General features: G+C 43.6%; 1 protein-coding gene across 2 annotated transcripts; it reads right to left on the reverse strand.

Moving 5' to 3' along the window:
• Positions 1–8,051: 8,051 nt before the first annotated feature.
• Positions 8,052–10,606, reverse strand: LOC123444242 (protein IQ-DOMAIN 6-like). Of its 2 annotated transcripts, XM_045120906.1 has the most exons (4): positions 10,137–10,602; positions 9,813–10,040; positions 9,100–9,213; positions 8,052–9,019 (listed from the first exon to the last, which is right to left on the reverse strand). In XM_045120906.1, the coding sequence occupies exons 1-4, from the start codon at positions 10,431–10,433 to the stop codon at positions 8,366–8,368; spliced, it is 1,293 nt and encodes a 430-aa protein (XP_044976841.1). In that variant the 5' UTR covers positions 10,434–10,602; the 3' UTR covers positions 8,052–8,365. The 2 variants fall into 2 exon arrangements, with proteins under 2 accessions (XP_044976841.1, XP_044976840.1); XM_045120905.1 differs by having other exon boundaries at positions 9,813–10,606.
• Positions 10,607–11,466: the final 860 nt, after the last annotated feature.

An 11,466-nucleotide genomic window follows, 5' to 3' on the forward strand; every position in this document is an offset into this window, starting at 1 on the left:
TACCGTTTATTATTCCACATGTGCATATGAGTTTTCCTCTGAGCTCTATGGTTATTGTAGACTCGAGAACCATTACAATTATAACACAGAACATAAAAATTACTTACAAACATGGAAATAAATAATAACACTTAGCATTAACTATAGGGCACATTTCAAACAAAGTCTACCACCTGAAAAGGTTGAATTTCCAATCTAGGATTCACACCTCTTAAGGAATTTGATAACTAACAGGAACCCCCAAGCACTTCACAGGGAAATGACCAATTTGGCAGTTGAAAAGTTTAGCATAGAAAGTAAGAATATCATCATCACCCTCCACACAAAGGATTTCACTTTTCAAAAAAAATATTTTAAGCCCAGACATGAGTTCAAACATATAAAGTAAAAGTTTCATGTTGACAGCCTTGCTCGGATCATGATCAATACAAAGTACGGTGCCATCCGCGTATTGTAAAATAGCGACACCATGTTCAATTAGATCAGGTGCTAAGCTTGAAAGTTTGTTTTAGAGAAGGGGGCTCACCTCCGGCCTCTGCATCGGTAGATGCATGCGACCACTTTATTAAAACACCGTCCAAAAAGTTCGCAATCCAGTACAAGCTAAAGCTCACGAATAAGCTCCAAAATAGGACTAGAAACTATCGACCTATTCTACTAATGGACCACCATCCAAACCGGTTGTAGATATCCTCAGCTACTATCTCCCATAGGGTAGATCCAATAGCCAAAAGCTCACTGTTCTCCCCAAGAGTGAGTAAGGACCAAGTACAGATCAAAGAGGTTGCCTCCAAAAAATTGATGTGATTTTTCCTGTTAAAAACCATGTCATTTCTTCTGTTCCATATAGCCCAAAGTAGCGCACATACTTATATTCGAATATGCCTTGCCGTAAAAAAATCTACTCCATCTAGTCACGTCCCAAACAACGTTTGGATGCTATTTAGAGGTGTAATATTAAAAGCTATATGAATAGATCTCCAAAGAATCTTTGCTAAAGGGCAATCGAGAAAGAGGTGTTTGACAGATTCAAGTTGATCACAGAAGCTACATCTTGTGTTGCCAACCCAATTACCCTTTGCCAAATTATCCTTAGTGAGAATCACTTCCTTGTGAACGAACCACATGAAAATTTTGATTCTTAAAGGAACTTTGATCTTTGATATATGAATCAATTTGGGAATTGATCCAGAATCAATGAGGTCTAAGTACATCGACTTACACAAAAGATGCCATTCTTAGATAATTTCCAATGGAGTTTATCATCCTCATCTGATAAATTAACCTCCATCAGCAGGTTGACTAGATCAAGCCAAGCGAACCATCGCTCCCGCAACAAACTCCTTTGGAAGTGAATGTTGAGAGGAACGGACTGTAATACTATCGCAACGTAGGCTTCCTTACGATGCACAATATTATATAAGACTGGATATTGTGTGGCCAGAGGTGTCTCCCCCAGCCACATGTCTTCCCCAAATCTTGTAGGTTCACCAGTACCGACGATAAACTTTGACCTATGAAAGAATGATGCTTTTGTTCTCATTAGTCCTTTCCAGAAGGGTGAATCTTTGGGTTTCAAAGTGACGTGAGCCAAGATTTTAGCATACATGTACTTGTTTCTCAAAATTTGTACCCACATGCCTTCGGACTGAACACACAGTCTATATAACCATTTGCTAAGTAAACATTTGTTCTTGACCTCTAAATTCTTGATCCCAAGACCTCCCTGCTCTTTGTGTCTACATATAATATCCCAGCGAGAGAGTCTATATTTTCTTTTGACCTCATCACTCTGCCAAAAGAAACGGGATCTATAAAAGTCCAATCTTTTTTGAACCCCAACTAGTATCTCAAAAAAAGAAAGAAGGAACATTGGCATACTTGTGATTACTGAATTAATCAAGATGAGTCTGCCTCCATAAGACAGCAGCTTGCCCTTCCAGGAGCTCTGCTTTTTCTCGAACCGGTCCTCAATACACTTCCATTCCTGGTGAAAGCACATATGCTCCCTTGGTGATTTTGATAATTCATGACAACATACATCGTCTCTTGGACTAACACTTTTACCTAGATATTCTAGGATTAGTCCATGGAGAGCTATGGCTTAAGGTTTATGTGGAGATACCCCTGGATGCAAGAAAGGGATAATATTGTCTCAAGCTTCAAGCTAGAAGACTCTTCAATTTATATTTGTGAAAAAACACTTTTGAGTCCATATGAAAGCCAATACTATAAAAAGAGGGTAAGGTAGTAAAATGAACTGATTGCTCAAATGCTCAAAGTTAGCCACCAAAATACTCAGTCATTTTTCCCACATATCCACTCTACCAAGTTCCACATTCACAAATTCGGTGTCACCAACATTTCCACATCGGACCCACCGAGTTTCAACCTCAGACAGAACCCTAGCCATTCCCACCAAATCGGTGCAGCCGAAACTACATAGGTGCTACCGAGTTTGGGTGACCAACATTCTCTTGCCAAGATAAACAAAATCAGAATTTCTGAGTTTGAGTATTGGTGCCACCGAGTTTGGCCATTTGATCGTTAGCCACCTTTTCGGTGCCATCGAGTTGTATATATCGGTCTCACCAAGATTCAAAAGTTCACACATTTAGTGCTAGTCGGTGCCATCGAGTTTCCAACTTTGGTGTCATCGAGTTTGCTCTTTTGTGTGTAACGGTTGGATTTTGGCTCCTGCCTGTATATACCCCTTCACCCACCTCTCATTTGTGGGATAAGCACTCACAACACACACTCCATTTCCAGATCCATTTTCTGAGAGAGAACCACCTTCTCATGTGTTGAGACCAAGATATTCCAATCCAATCATTTGAAACTTGATCTCTAGCCTCCCCAAACTACTTTCCACGAAATCAACCTCTGCTACCCATGCATATTCTGTGACATAGTGATTTGTGTTGAGGTGACTATCTTTAGAAGCACAAGAGCAAGGAGTTCGTTGATCTACCACATCTATTACCTTTTGGAGGGTGGTGCCTCCTAGATTGGTTAGGTGTCGCTTGGGAGCCTCCTACTTCGTGTTGTGGAGTTGAACCAAGATGTTTGTAAGGGCAAGGAGATCGCCTACTTCATGAAGATATGTCCTGAGTAAGTCTAGTCATCCGTGGATGGAAGCTGTGGTGGGATAGACAAGGCCTCTTCTTTGTGGATCCTCCATGGGTGGAGCCCTCCGTGGACTCTCGCAGTCGTTACCCTCCGTGGGTTGAAGTCTCCATTAACATGGACCTACGATAGCGCCACCTATCGGAACCATGCTAAAAATCACCGTGTCAACCTCATGTGTTTGATCTCCCTACCTTACTCCTCTACATTAAACTTGCATGTTTTATTTTCTGCTGCTATACTCTTAGATATGCATGTGTAGGGTGAGCTAGACTTGTTACAACTGCTAGATTTCTGCCCTCCTAGAAATTAGGTTAGGCTTGAATTTTTATCTTGACAAGTAGTCTATTCACCCCCCCTCTAGACACATCTTCTATCGATCCGCTAATTGGTATCAGAGTGAGGTCTCCAAAACCTTGGTTTAACCGCCATTGGAGGAAGATGAATGTGACTAGTTCCCAGTTTTTTAGTTGTAGAGTGTCTATTCTTGATGGGGAGTACTTTAGATAATTGAAAGACGAAATGCTTGATATATTCGATGAGTTCCATTTGCGCAAGTATATTATATATCCCTATGCGCCTCCCATTGACTCCATACATCATTCTCATGATGATGAAGTTAACATGCTTGGTAACCTCAACACCATCAATCTTATTATTAGAGGTTTACCAAGAAATGTGCTTAATCAATTGCAAAACTTAGAGTGTGCTCATACCTTATGTAAAGACTTAGAGAAAAGATATCCAAATTATTCCTTGAAAAATCTTGATATCATTGTTCACAAATACGTTGTTTTCCATAAGATGAAGCCAACCTATCCTAACTTCGATAAATGCCTATTTGAGCTTCGTGACCTGATGCGTGCTAAAGGAAATGTCATTACCATCAACAACATCATTGTTGAAGCCATTCGAATGCAGAAACTTAAACATTGTAATAGTCAAATTTCTGATGAAACTTTTGTCTCTTACGAGGAAACTTCATCCGTTGATGACTATGCGGAACGTGGCTACTACTATGATGATGAGAACTTCGACACCGAGTATGAGAAGGACCAATTTCATATTTTTGGCCTTTGCAACATCATGTTCCATAAATAAAATATTGTCATCAGTGTACTGTAGTATGGCACACCACCATCAATCAGATGTGGTACAAGTCCACCTACTCGACCTTCCTCTTTTGCCCTCCCAATCATAATTGCCAACATATCTGCAACTATATTAAAGAGGATATGGGACATTGGGCCTCCCTGCTGCAATCCTTTATGTGTTTGGAAATAATGTCGAATGTCATCATTGACCTTTATTTCAATACTTCCCTTTTGTACGAAATATTCGACGTGTTTCCTCCATCCATCATCAAAACCCTTCATACGAAGCGCTTGTTGAAGGAAATGACGTTTTACTTTGTCATACGCTTTCTCAAAATCCTCCTTGAAGATAACTCTGTTTAGTTTCTGTGAGTGGATTTCATGCAATGTTTCATGAAGGACCATCACACCCTCAAGTATGTTTCTGCACGACATGAAAACCGTCTGACTTGGTTGCACCACCTCATGTGCAATCCGTGTTAATCTATTTGTGCCAACCTTAGTGAATATCTTAAAACTCATGTTGAGCAATTAAATAGGACGAAATTGTTCAATACGCACATCCCCTTCCTTCTTTGGCAACAATGTTATTGTCCCAAAGTTAATGTGGAACAACTGTAAGTGCCCATCAAACAAATCATGGAACATCGAAAGTAAATCATATTTAATTATGTGCCAGCATTTCTTATAAAATTCGGCTGGGAACCCATCCGGTCCTGGTGCGTTATTATTTTTCATTTGTGCAATTGCTTGAAACACCTCTTTCTCCGAGAAAGGCACCGAAAGAACCACATTCTTAGCCATACCGAGCTGAGGTATGTCTTCTACCCGTTACTCATCCGTGGACACGAAACTATCCTCGTGAGCTCCAAACAGCTGTTTATAATAGTCACAGATATACAATTTTAGGTTCTCATGACCTACCATTGTACCGTCATCTTTTTCAAGCTGAAATATTTTTTCTTTTTGTGTTTTCCATTGGCAATCAAATGGAAAAACTGAGTATTATCGTCCCACTCAACTACTTGGCGCACTTTAGCTCTCAGTGCCCACTTCAAATCCTCCTCTTGTAGAAGTTGTTTGAGCCTCTCTTCCGCTTCGGCCTTGGCGGCCCTATCATCATCAAGTACCACATTTTCAGCCTTAACATCAAGCTCATTTATAAGGTTCACGAGTCTCTCCTTTTCCACCTTATAAATCCCGTTTTCATGCTTAGCCCAGCCCCTTAAGAGTTGCCTCAAGTGCCTAATTTTATTTTGCCATCACTCTATATTCGATCTCCCCTGCGTGACACTGGTCCATTCTCTAGAAACCATGTCCATAAAGTCCTCCCTCTCGAACCAAGCTAGTTCAAAAGAGAAAACATTTTTGTTACCTCTGTGGGTTACTTCTCCAGAATCCATAAGCAACGGAGTATGATCGGAGATTGCTCGTGGCAAAGCTTTAACTGAAACCAGAGGGAACTTATGTTCCCATTCTACACTTGTCAGCACCCTATCCAACTTCTCAAACGTCGGTGTCGGTAAAGCATTTGCCCAAGTAAATTTTCTGCCCGGAAGTTCTATCTCCCGAAGATCAAGACTTTCGATAATAGTGTTAAACATAAATGACCATCTCCCATCAAAGTTATCATTGTTTTTTTCATCTCTTCTTATGATATTGAAATCACCTCCGACTAGAATCAGTAGTCTCTCATTATCACAAACCCTAACTAAGTCAGCCAAGAAGTCCATCTTGAGCTCAGGCCATGCAGCTCCATAAACTGCAACCAGCGCCCATTGGAACCCATCTTGCTTCGACCTAACCCTAAATTTGACCGCAAAGTCCCCATACGACATGTGCCGAACTTCTAGAGTCTCACACTTTACCCCAAGTAAGATCCCGTCGGACCTTCCTCTTGGTGGTAATCAAAGTCTATGCCGCCGGAGAGAGTACTAAGGAATTGTGACGTGAAATTATCTCTACCGGTTTCCATTAGGGCAATAAAGTCAAGTTTGTGCTCAAGCGACGCTTCTACCAAGAACCTTCTTTTAGCCAAGTCTGCTAGACCTCTGCTATTCCAAAGGATTCCTCTCATCTTTCATCATAAAAAAATTTAGCTAAGCCTATAAGTAGGTTCTATCTTTGAGCATTGGTGACCATTTAGAACACTCCACAACAAGGTTGAAAAAAGGTGACAAAGGATCGACTTGGCACACACTTTTGTGACTTTAGAAATAAGCACCACTCTCATTATTCAGCTTAACATAGACTAGCCATTGTATTAAAAAATCTAATCCAGTCACACCAAGTAGAATTAAACGCGGCGCATTTTATGGCACTCAAGGAGAAACTCCCTGTTAACTTGTCGTCTGCTTTTTGGAAACACAGCTTCAGAATAATGCCCAATTTTTTCTTGGCTTGGGTATGATGTAAAATTTCATGAAGAGATGGTACGTCACCCATATCATTCCTATTTTTAATAAAAGCATTTGAATGCATACTAATGAGTTTATCAGCAAACATCGTAAAGCTGTTGTCCAACACCTTGGTAATCAGTTTACAAGGGCATCTAAGCACACAAATCAGGCGAAATTACTGAATCCTTTTTGCACCATTAAGTTTAGGAATTAAACTACTGATGTCGTAATTAAGGCGTTGAACATCAAGGGTACCAGCATGGAAAGCAGAAAAAAAGTTGCATAATATCAAATTTGACAGTCTCCCAACAACATTGATAAGACTGTAGGAATATTCTCAGGCTCAAGTGCTCTGTTACTTTCGGTACAAAGTAAAGCTCACTTAACATCATGTTCAGTGAAGTCTTTGGTTAGAAAGGCATTATCCTCATCTGCACTCCAGGTGTTAGGGGACAAGTGGAACAAATTACCTCGGGCAAGCCCAGATATTTTTCTATAGTAGGAGGCAGCACGGTTTAGCAGGTTTTCAGTATCGTCAATAACAACAAAACCATCAGTAAAGGAGGGATAGTATATACTCCCTCCATTACTAAATATAAGACATTTTAGAGATCCACTACGAACTATATACATCCGTATATAGTCATATTTTATAATATAGATTCACTTATTTTGCTCCGTATATAGTCTATAATGAAATTTTTAAAAGGTCTTAAATTCGGAGGGAGTATTTTTTTTGTTTTGTTTTCTGCCGTTAGCAATATGATGGAAATAAGCACTTAACTAGGATCTCATCCAGTTCAACACATGAGAACGCCCTCTTACAATAGAGTTCAGGACTAATGGGACCATGTTCTTCCAGATTTTTCAATAACGCCAAGTTCATTTTTAATTTGTTTTTTCGTTTTCTAGCATGACCAAAAGAGTGACCCCCAGCCTTTGAAATACTTAAGATGTTTTCGGTAACCCTCCACTCCTCCACTCGGGAGTGGAGCGGGTGGAGCACCATATTAGCCACTCCCTAAATTAGACCTGCATGACGCTCCGCTCTGGAGCCGAGCTGCAGAGCGGAGGGAGTCCGAATAGGCACCTATTAAAGTACGCTACAAACTGGCTGCCTTTTTGGCCTCTAAAGCACAAAATTCAACATTCATGGTTCTGTTTTGAGGGCCAATCGTCTTTAAAAAGCTATCAATATAATTGCAGCTAAACAAAGTTGAAACTCAATATTTGCAGAGGGAGTATAATGTTACTCACATTTGCATGCTAGCAAATTTCAAAATCAATAATTGGTAGCAAGTACGTTGGGCCAGATATTGAGATTTTGTAGACAAATCTCACCAGTTATGAGGTCCAATACCTACAATTTAAAAATGCTGCAGTTTGCAGTAAGGAAATATTCCACATCTTGTGAGTAGAAGAAGCAAAGCAATAAGCAAATGATTACTCTCCAAATAAACATACACTCAGATTACTTCTGTTGTCCAAGTCCAACACTATCAATTCATTTCTGACAATCCAGCTGAACTAGCCATAAACTACTAACCATCGCGCCTAACTGCAGTTAAACCCCAGAGACTCTTAATGCAGCAGAGAGAACAATAGGTTCGACCTTAGGCTGGTTTCACATTTGTACATCATAAATATGGATATCAGAATAAGCAATGAGGCATTGAACTGACAAAATACGTACATGTTAGCACTAGACCGCTAAAATGGGAATAATTAATAAGTAGAGTTCGCATCCTAAAAGAAGGAATTAGATTGATCATCATTCTCCTTGTCCATACTTCTTCTAGTGCCTCGACCTTTCAGAGTTAATCTGTTCAGCCTCTTTGAGGTAACTGAAACCTCCGAGCCGGCGGTGCTTTGAACATCTATTGAAGAGAATGCTCCCCTGCTGTAATTGTGTGTCTCGGCAGATCCTTGTCTTTGAAGTGGTGGCTTGTGAGTGCTAGAAGAACCACTCAGCCTTGCTTTGGCTGATTTTGTCAAGCCCATATAGCTCGGTGCACCACCTTGGCCACAGTCAGATCTCCTTTCTGATGTTCCGAAATGGTTGCCGGTCATTGGAGTAACAGAAGATGTTGACGGAGCACTCTCTTCGCATACCGCGATAACGGAAGGAGGCTTTGCTGACACCCTAGTTGTGACATTGTTCTTTCTGACCTTGACTGAGCTTGCTTCAGAAAGTTTTGAGCTGACTTCGTTCATTTCGTCCATACTCTCTGAGCAACGTGAATTGGTCTGTTCGCTGTGTGATTGCTCCATAAGGCGACTCTCCCAAGGCTTCGTTGCCATCCACCCATCCAAATAGCTCCACTGATTGTTCCTATTGGTCCCATGATTCTTAAGAGAAACGGCAGGAGAGCTAGGTCTCCCGCTGTGGTTTGAGCTCCGCTGCAAAAGCAAACACAACAGCATGTCAAGCAGGATGAAGAACTTATTCATATGCCCAGACTATTCGAGCAGGATGTTACCTGGTGAGAAAGAGCATACGCAATTGCCCTTTCTCTCTTGATTGCACCCTCGCGCCTCATGTGTATCTTTGATCTGACATCATCCACAGTTCCTTGGCTATCACACCATCCTGTCTGCAATGTGAACAATGCCATCCAAACACGCAGACATCAGCAGGATCATCAAATACTCTCTTATCGCTTGCAGCAGCATCATATGCGTATTATGTCAAAAGATAACAAGAATTGTGGAGGACTATATGCTAATTGTCCTAGTACTAGGTAATACACTGAAACAACACAAATCGGCAAGCCTGAACATGGCAAGAACAAGTTTCAAAGATGCATTATTGGTAGCATCTCCCAAGGAAGGCACACCAAACAATGCCACTGCCCAGTGCGCACTATGATGACCCATTCGGACAATCATGGTCAATAGAAAACGTTATCTCAAATCATTGCTTAAAATAAAGGGAGATAAATGTCCATATGGCCGTATCAATCCTTCATCATGAGGAGAGTAATCCTATTGCAGCAAGTCTCTGTCTAGTGAAAGTATCACATCACATTCCTTTCAGAAAAACAAAAGTAACACATCACGTCAACTGATTAAGCAGAACACCTAATTTTACTTTCTGACAGTATGGTTATCTATTTGCACAAGCAGAGGAAGCATAATGCACATATAAATATCACACGAAGTTGGAGTAGTATCTTTGAACAAAAGTATATACCTCTGCTTCCTTGACGGGATCCGCGTGGCTGCTGTGGTCGTCGAGCGTGTCCTGCGAGTCCCGGCCGTCAGCCGACAGCCGCGTGCGCCGGTCCCTCGCCCGCGCCTGCACCCTGACGAGCGCCTGCATGCACTTGACCGTGACGGCCAGCTGCTTGCGCACACGGCGGCCGCGCACCAGCGCCTGCAGCCGCACGATCCCTCGCAGCGCCCTCAGCGCCCTCCTGGCCTGCAGAAGCACCCAAAAGAAACGCGACGCTGAAGAAGCTGAAACTTTGCCGCCCGAGATCGGACCGACCGACGCGAGGAGAGGCGAGCGGCCTACCAGGAAGCCGCGGAAGGCGGTCTGGATGCGGACGGCCCCCCACTCCTGCCTGATGACGCGGAAGTCCTTGGGCGGCGCGCGCACCACGGCTGCGACGACGGAGCTGAGCGCGTCGGCGGCGGCGGAGGAGGACGTCTCGGAGACCTCCGACGCGGCGGCCCTCTGCCCGCCGGACGAGCTCCGCCACAGCCGGCTCCACTTCCGGCCCTTCCCCCCGGCGTGCTGCCTCTCCTTTTCCGCCGCCGCCGCAGGCTTGAGCCCCACCAGCGTCTTGATCCACTTCCCCGACGCGCCCATGGATCGGTCGACGCACGCTCCGCAGAGGCGATGCCAACCAAATCAGACCGGACTCTCCCTTGGGGGGGCTCTCTGGAAACTGGAGAGCGGACGAGGCGAATGGGGAACGAAACGGCCGAACGGGAGGATTTGACCCGTCGGGCGTCGTGCGCTTAATTCGGTTACGATTCACGAGGCTGGGCAGGGGGAGCCGTTCGGGCGGTTTGAAATTTGAAATGGAGGACGAGCCCGGAGCCGGGAAAGCGGGCCGGGGAGAAGTGGGGCCCACGGCGTCGGGCCCGCCCGTTGCCGCTCTCGGACGCTGGCGCGTGGTCCCTCGCCCCGGAGCGAGCGACAAAGAGGCGCGGCATTCGCGGACGGACGCTTTCTGCAGCGGCAGTGTATTTTTTGGGGCTTCGTGAAAGATGGCTCCCTCCGATTGCCTTCGCGACGAGAGGCGACGGGCGACGGGGAGGCTGCCGTGTGGGCCAGCTGGCTGGTGGCTTCGACAGGAGGTGCGTCTCGGGATCCGGACCGTTGGCGAAACGCCCGGCCCGTGGGTTCGAACTTGCGGAGGATTTTGCTTGTTGCTTTGCGAATTGCGACGGCAAGGCGCGGCGCGCGTACGGAGCTCGGAATCGTAGCCCGGACGGGGGCGTGCCGACGCGTGTGTTGTAACTTTGTTTGTTTTCGCCTCTCGTAGCCCGGACGGGGGCGTGCCGGACGGGGACGTAGCTCATAAAAATTTGTTGTGAACAAAATGATCTCGTTTTCTACTCTTACTCGGCGAATTGGAGGCTACATGACGTTCCATTTTCTACGAATTTCAATTCTTATGATATTCCTACCCTATGAATCAAAGGAGGCCTTAGTTGTTAAACAATTAAATGAGCAAAGCTTAGCAATAACAAACTAAGCATATATTCCTTTCATCCTATGAAGAGCGTACATTTAGCTTTAAAATTTATCCATAAAGAAATTTATTTCCATCTTTTTAATGTATTTTAAAGTAAAAAAAATGAGTTCACTATCATCACACGATAATCAAGACCGA

Source organism: Hordeum vulgare, chromosome 3H (assembly GCF_904849725.1).
Source record: "Hordeum vulgare subsp. vulgare chromosome 3H, MorexV3_pseudomolecules_assembly, whole genome shotgun sequence".
In the NCBI taxonomy this organism is placed as follows: Eukaryota; Viridiplantae; Streptophyta; class Magnoliopsida; order Poales; family Poaceae; genus Hordeum; species Hordeum vulgare.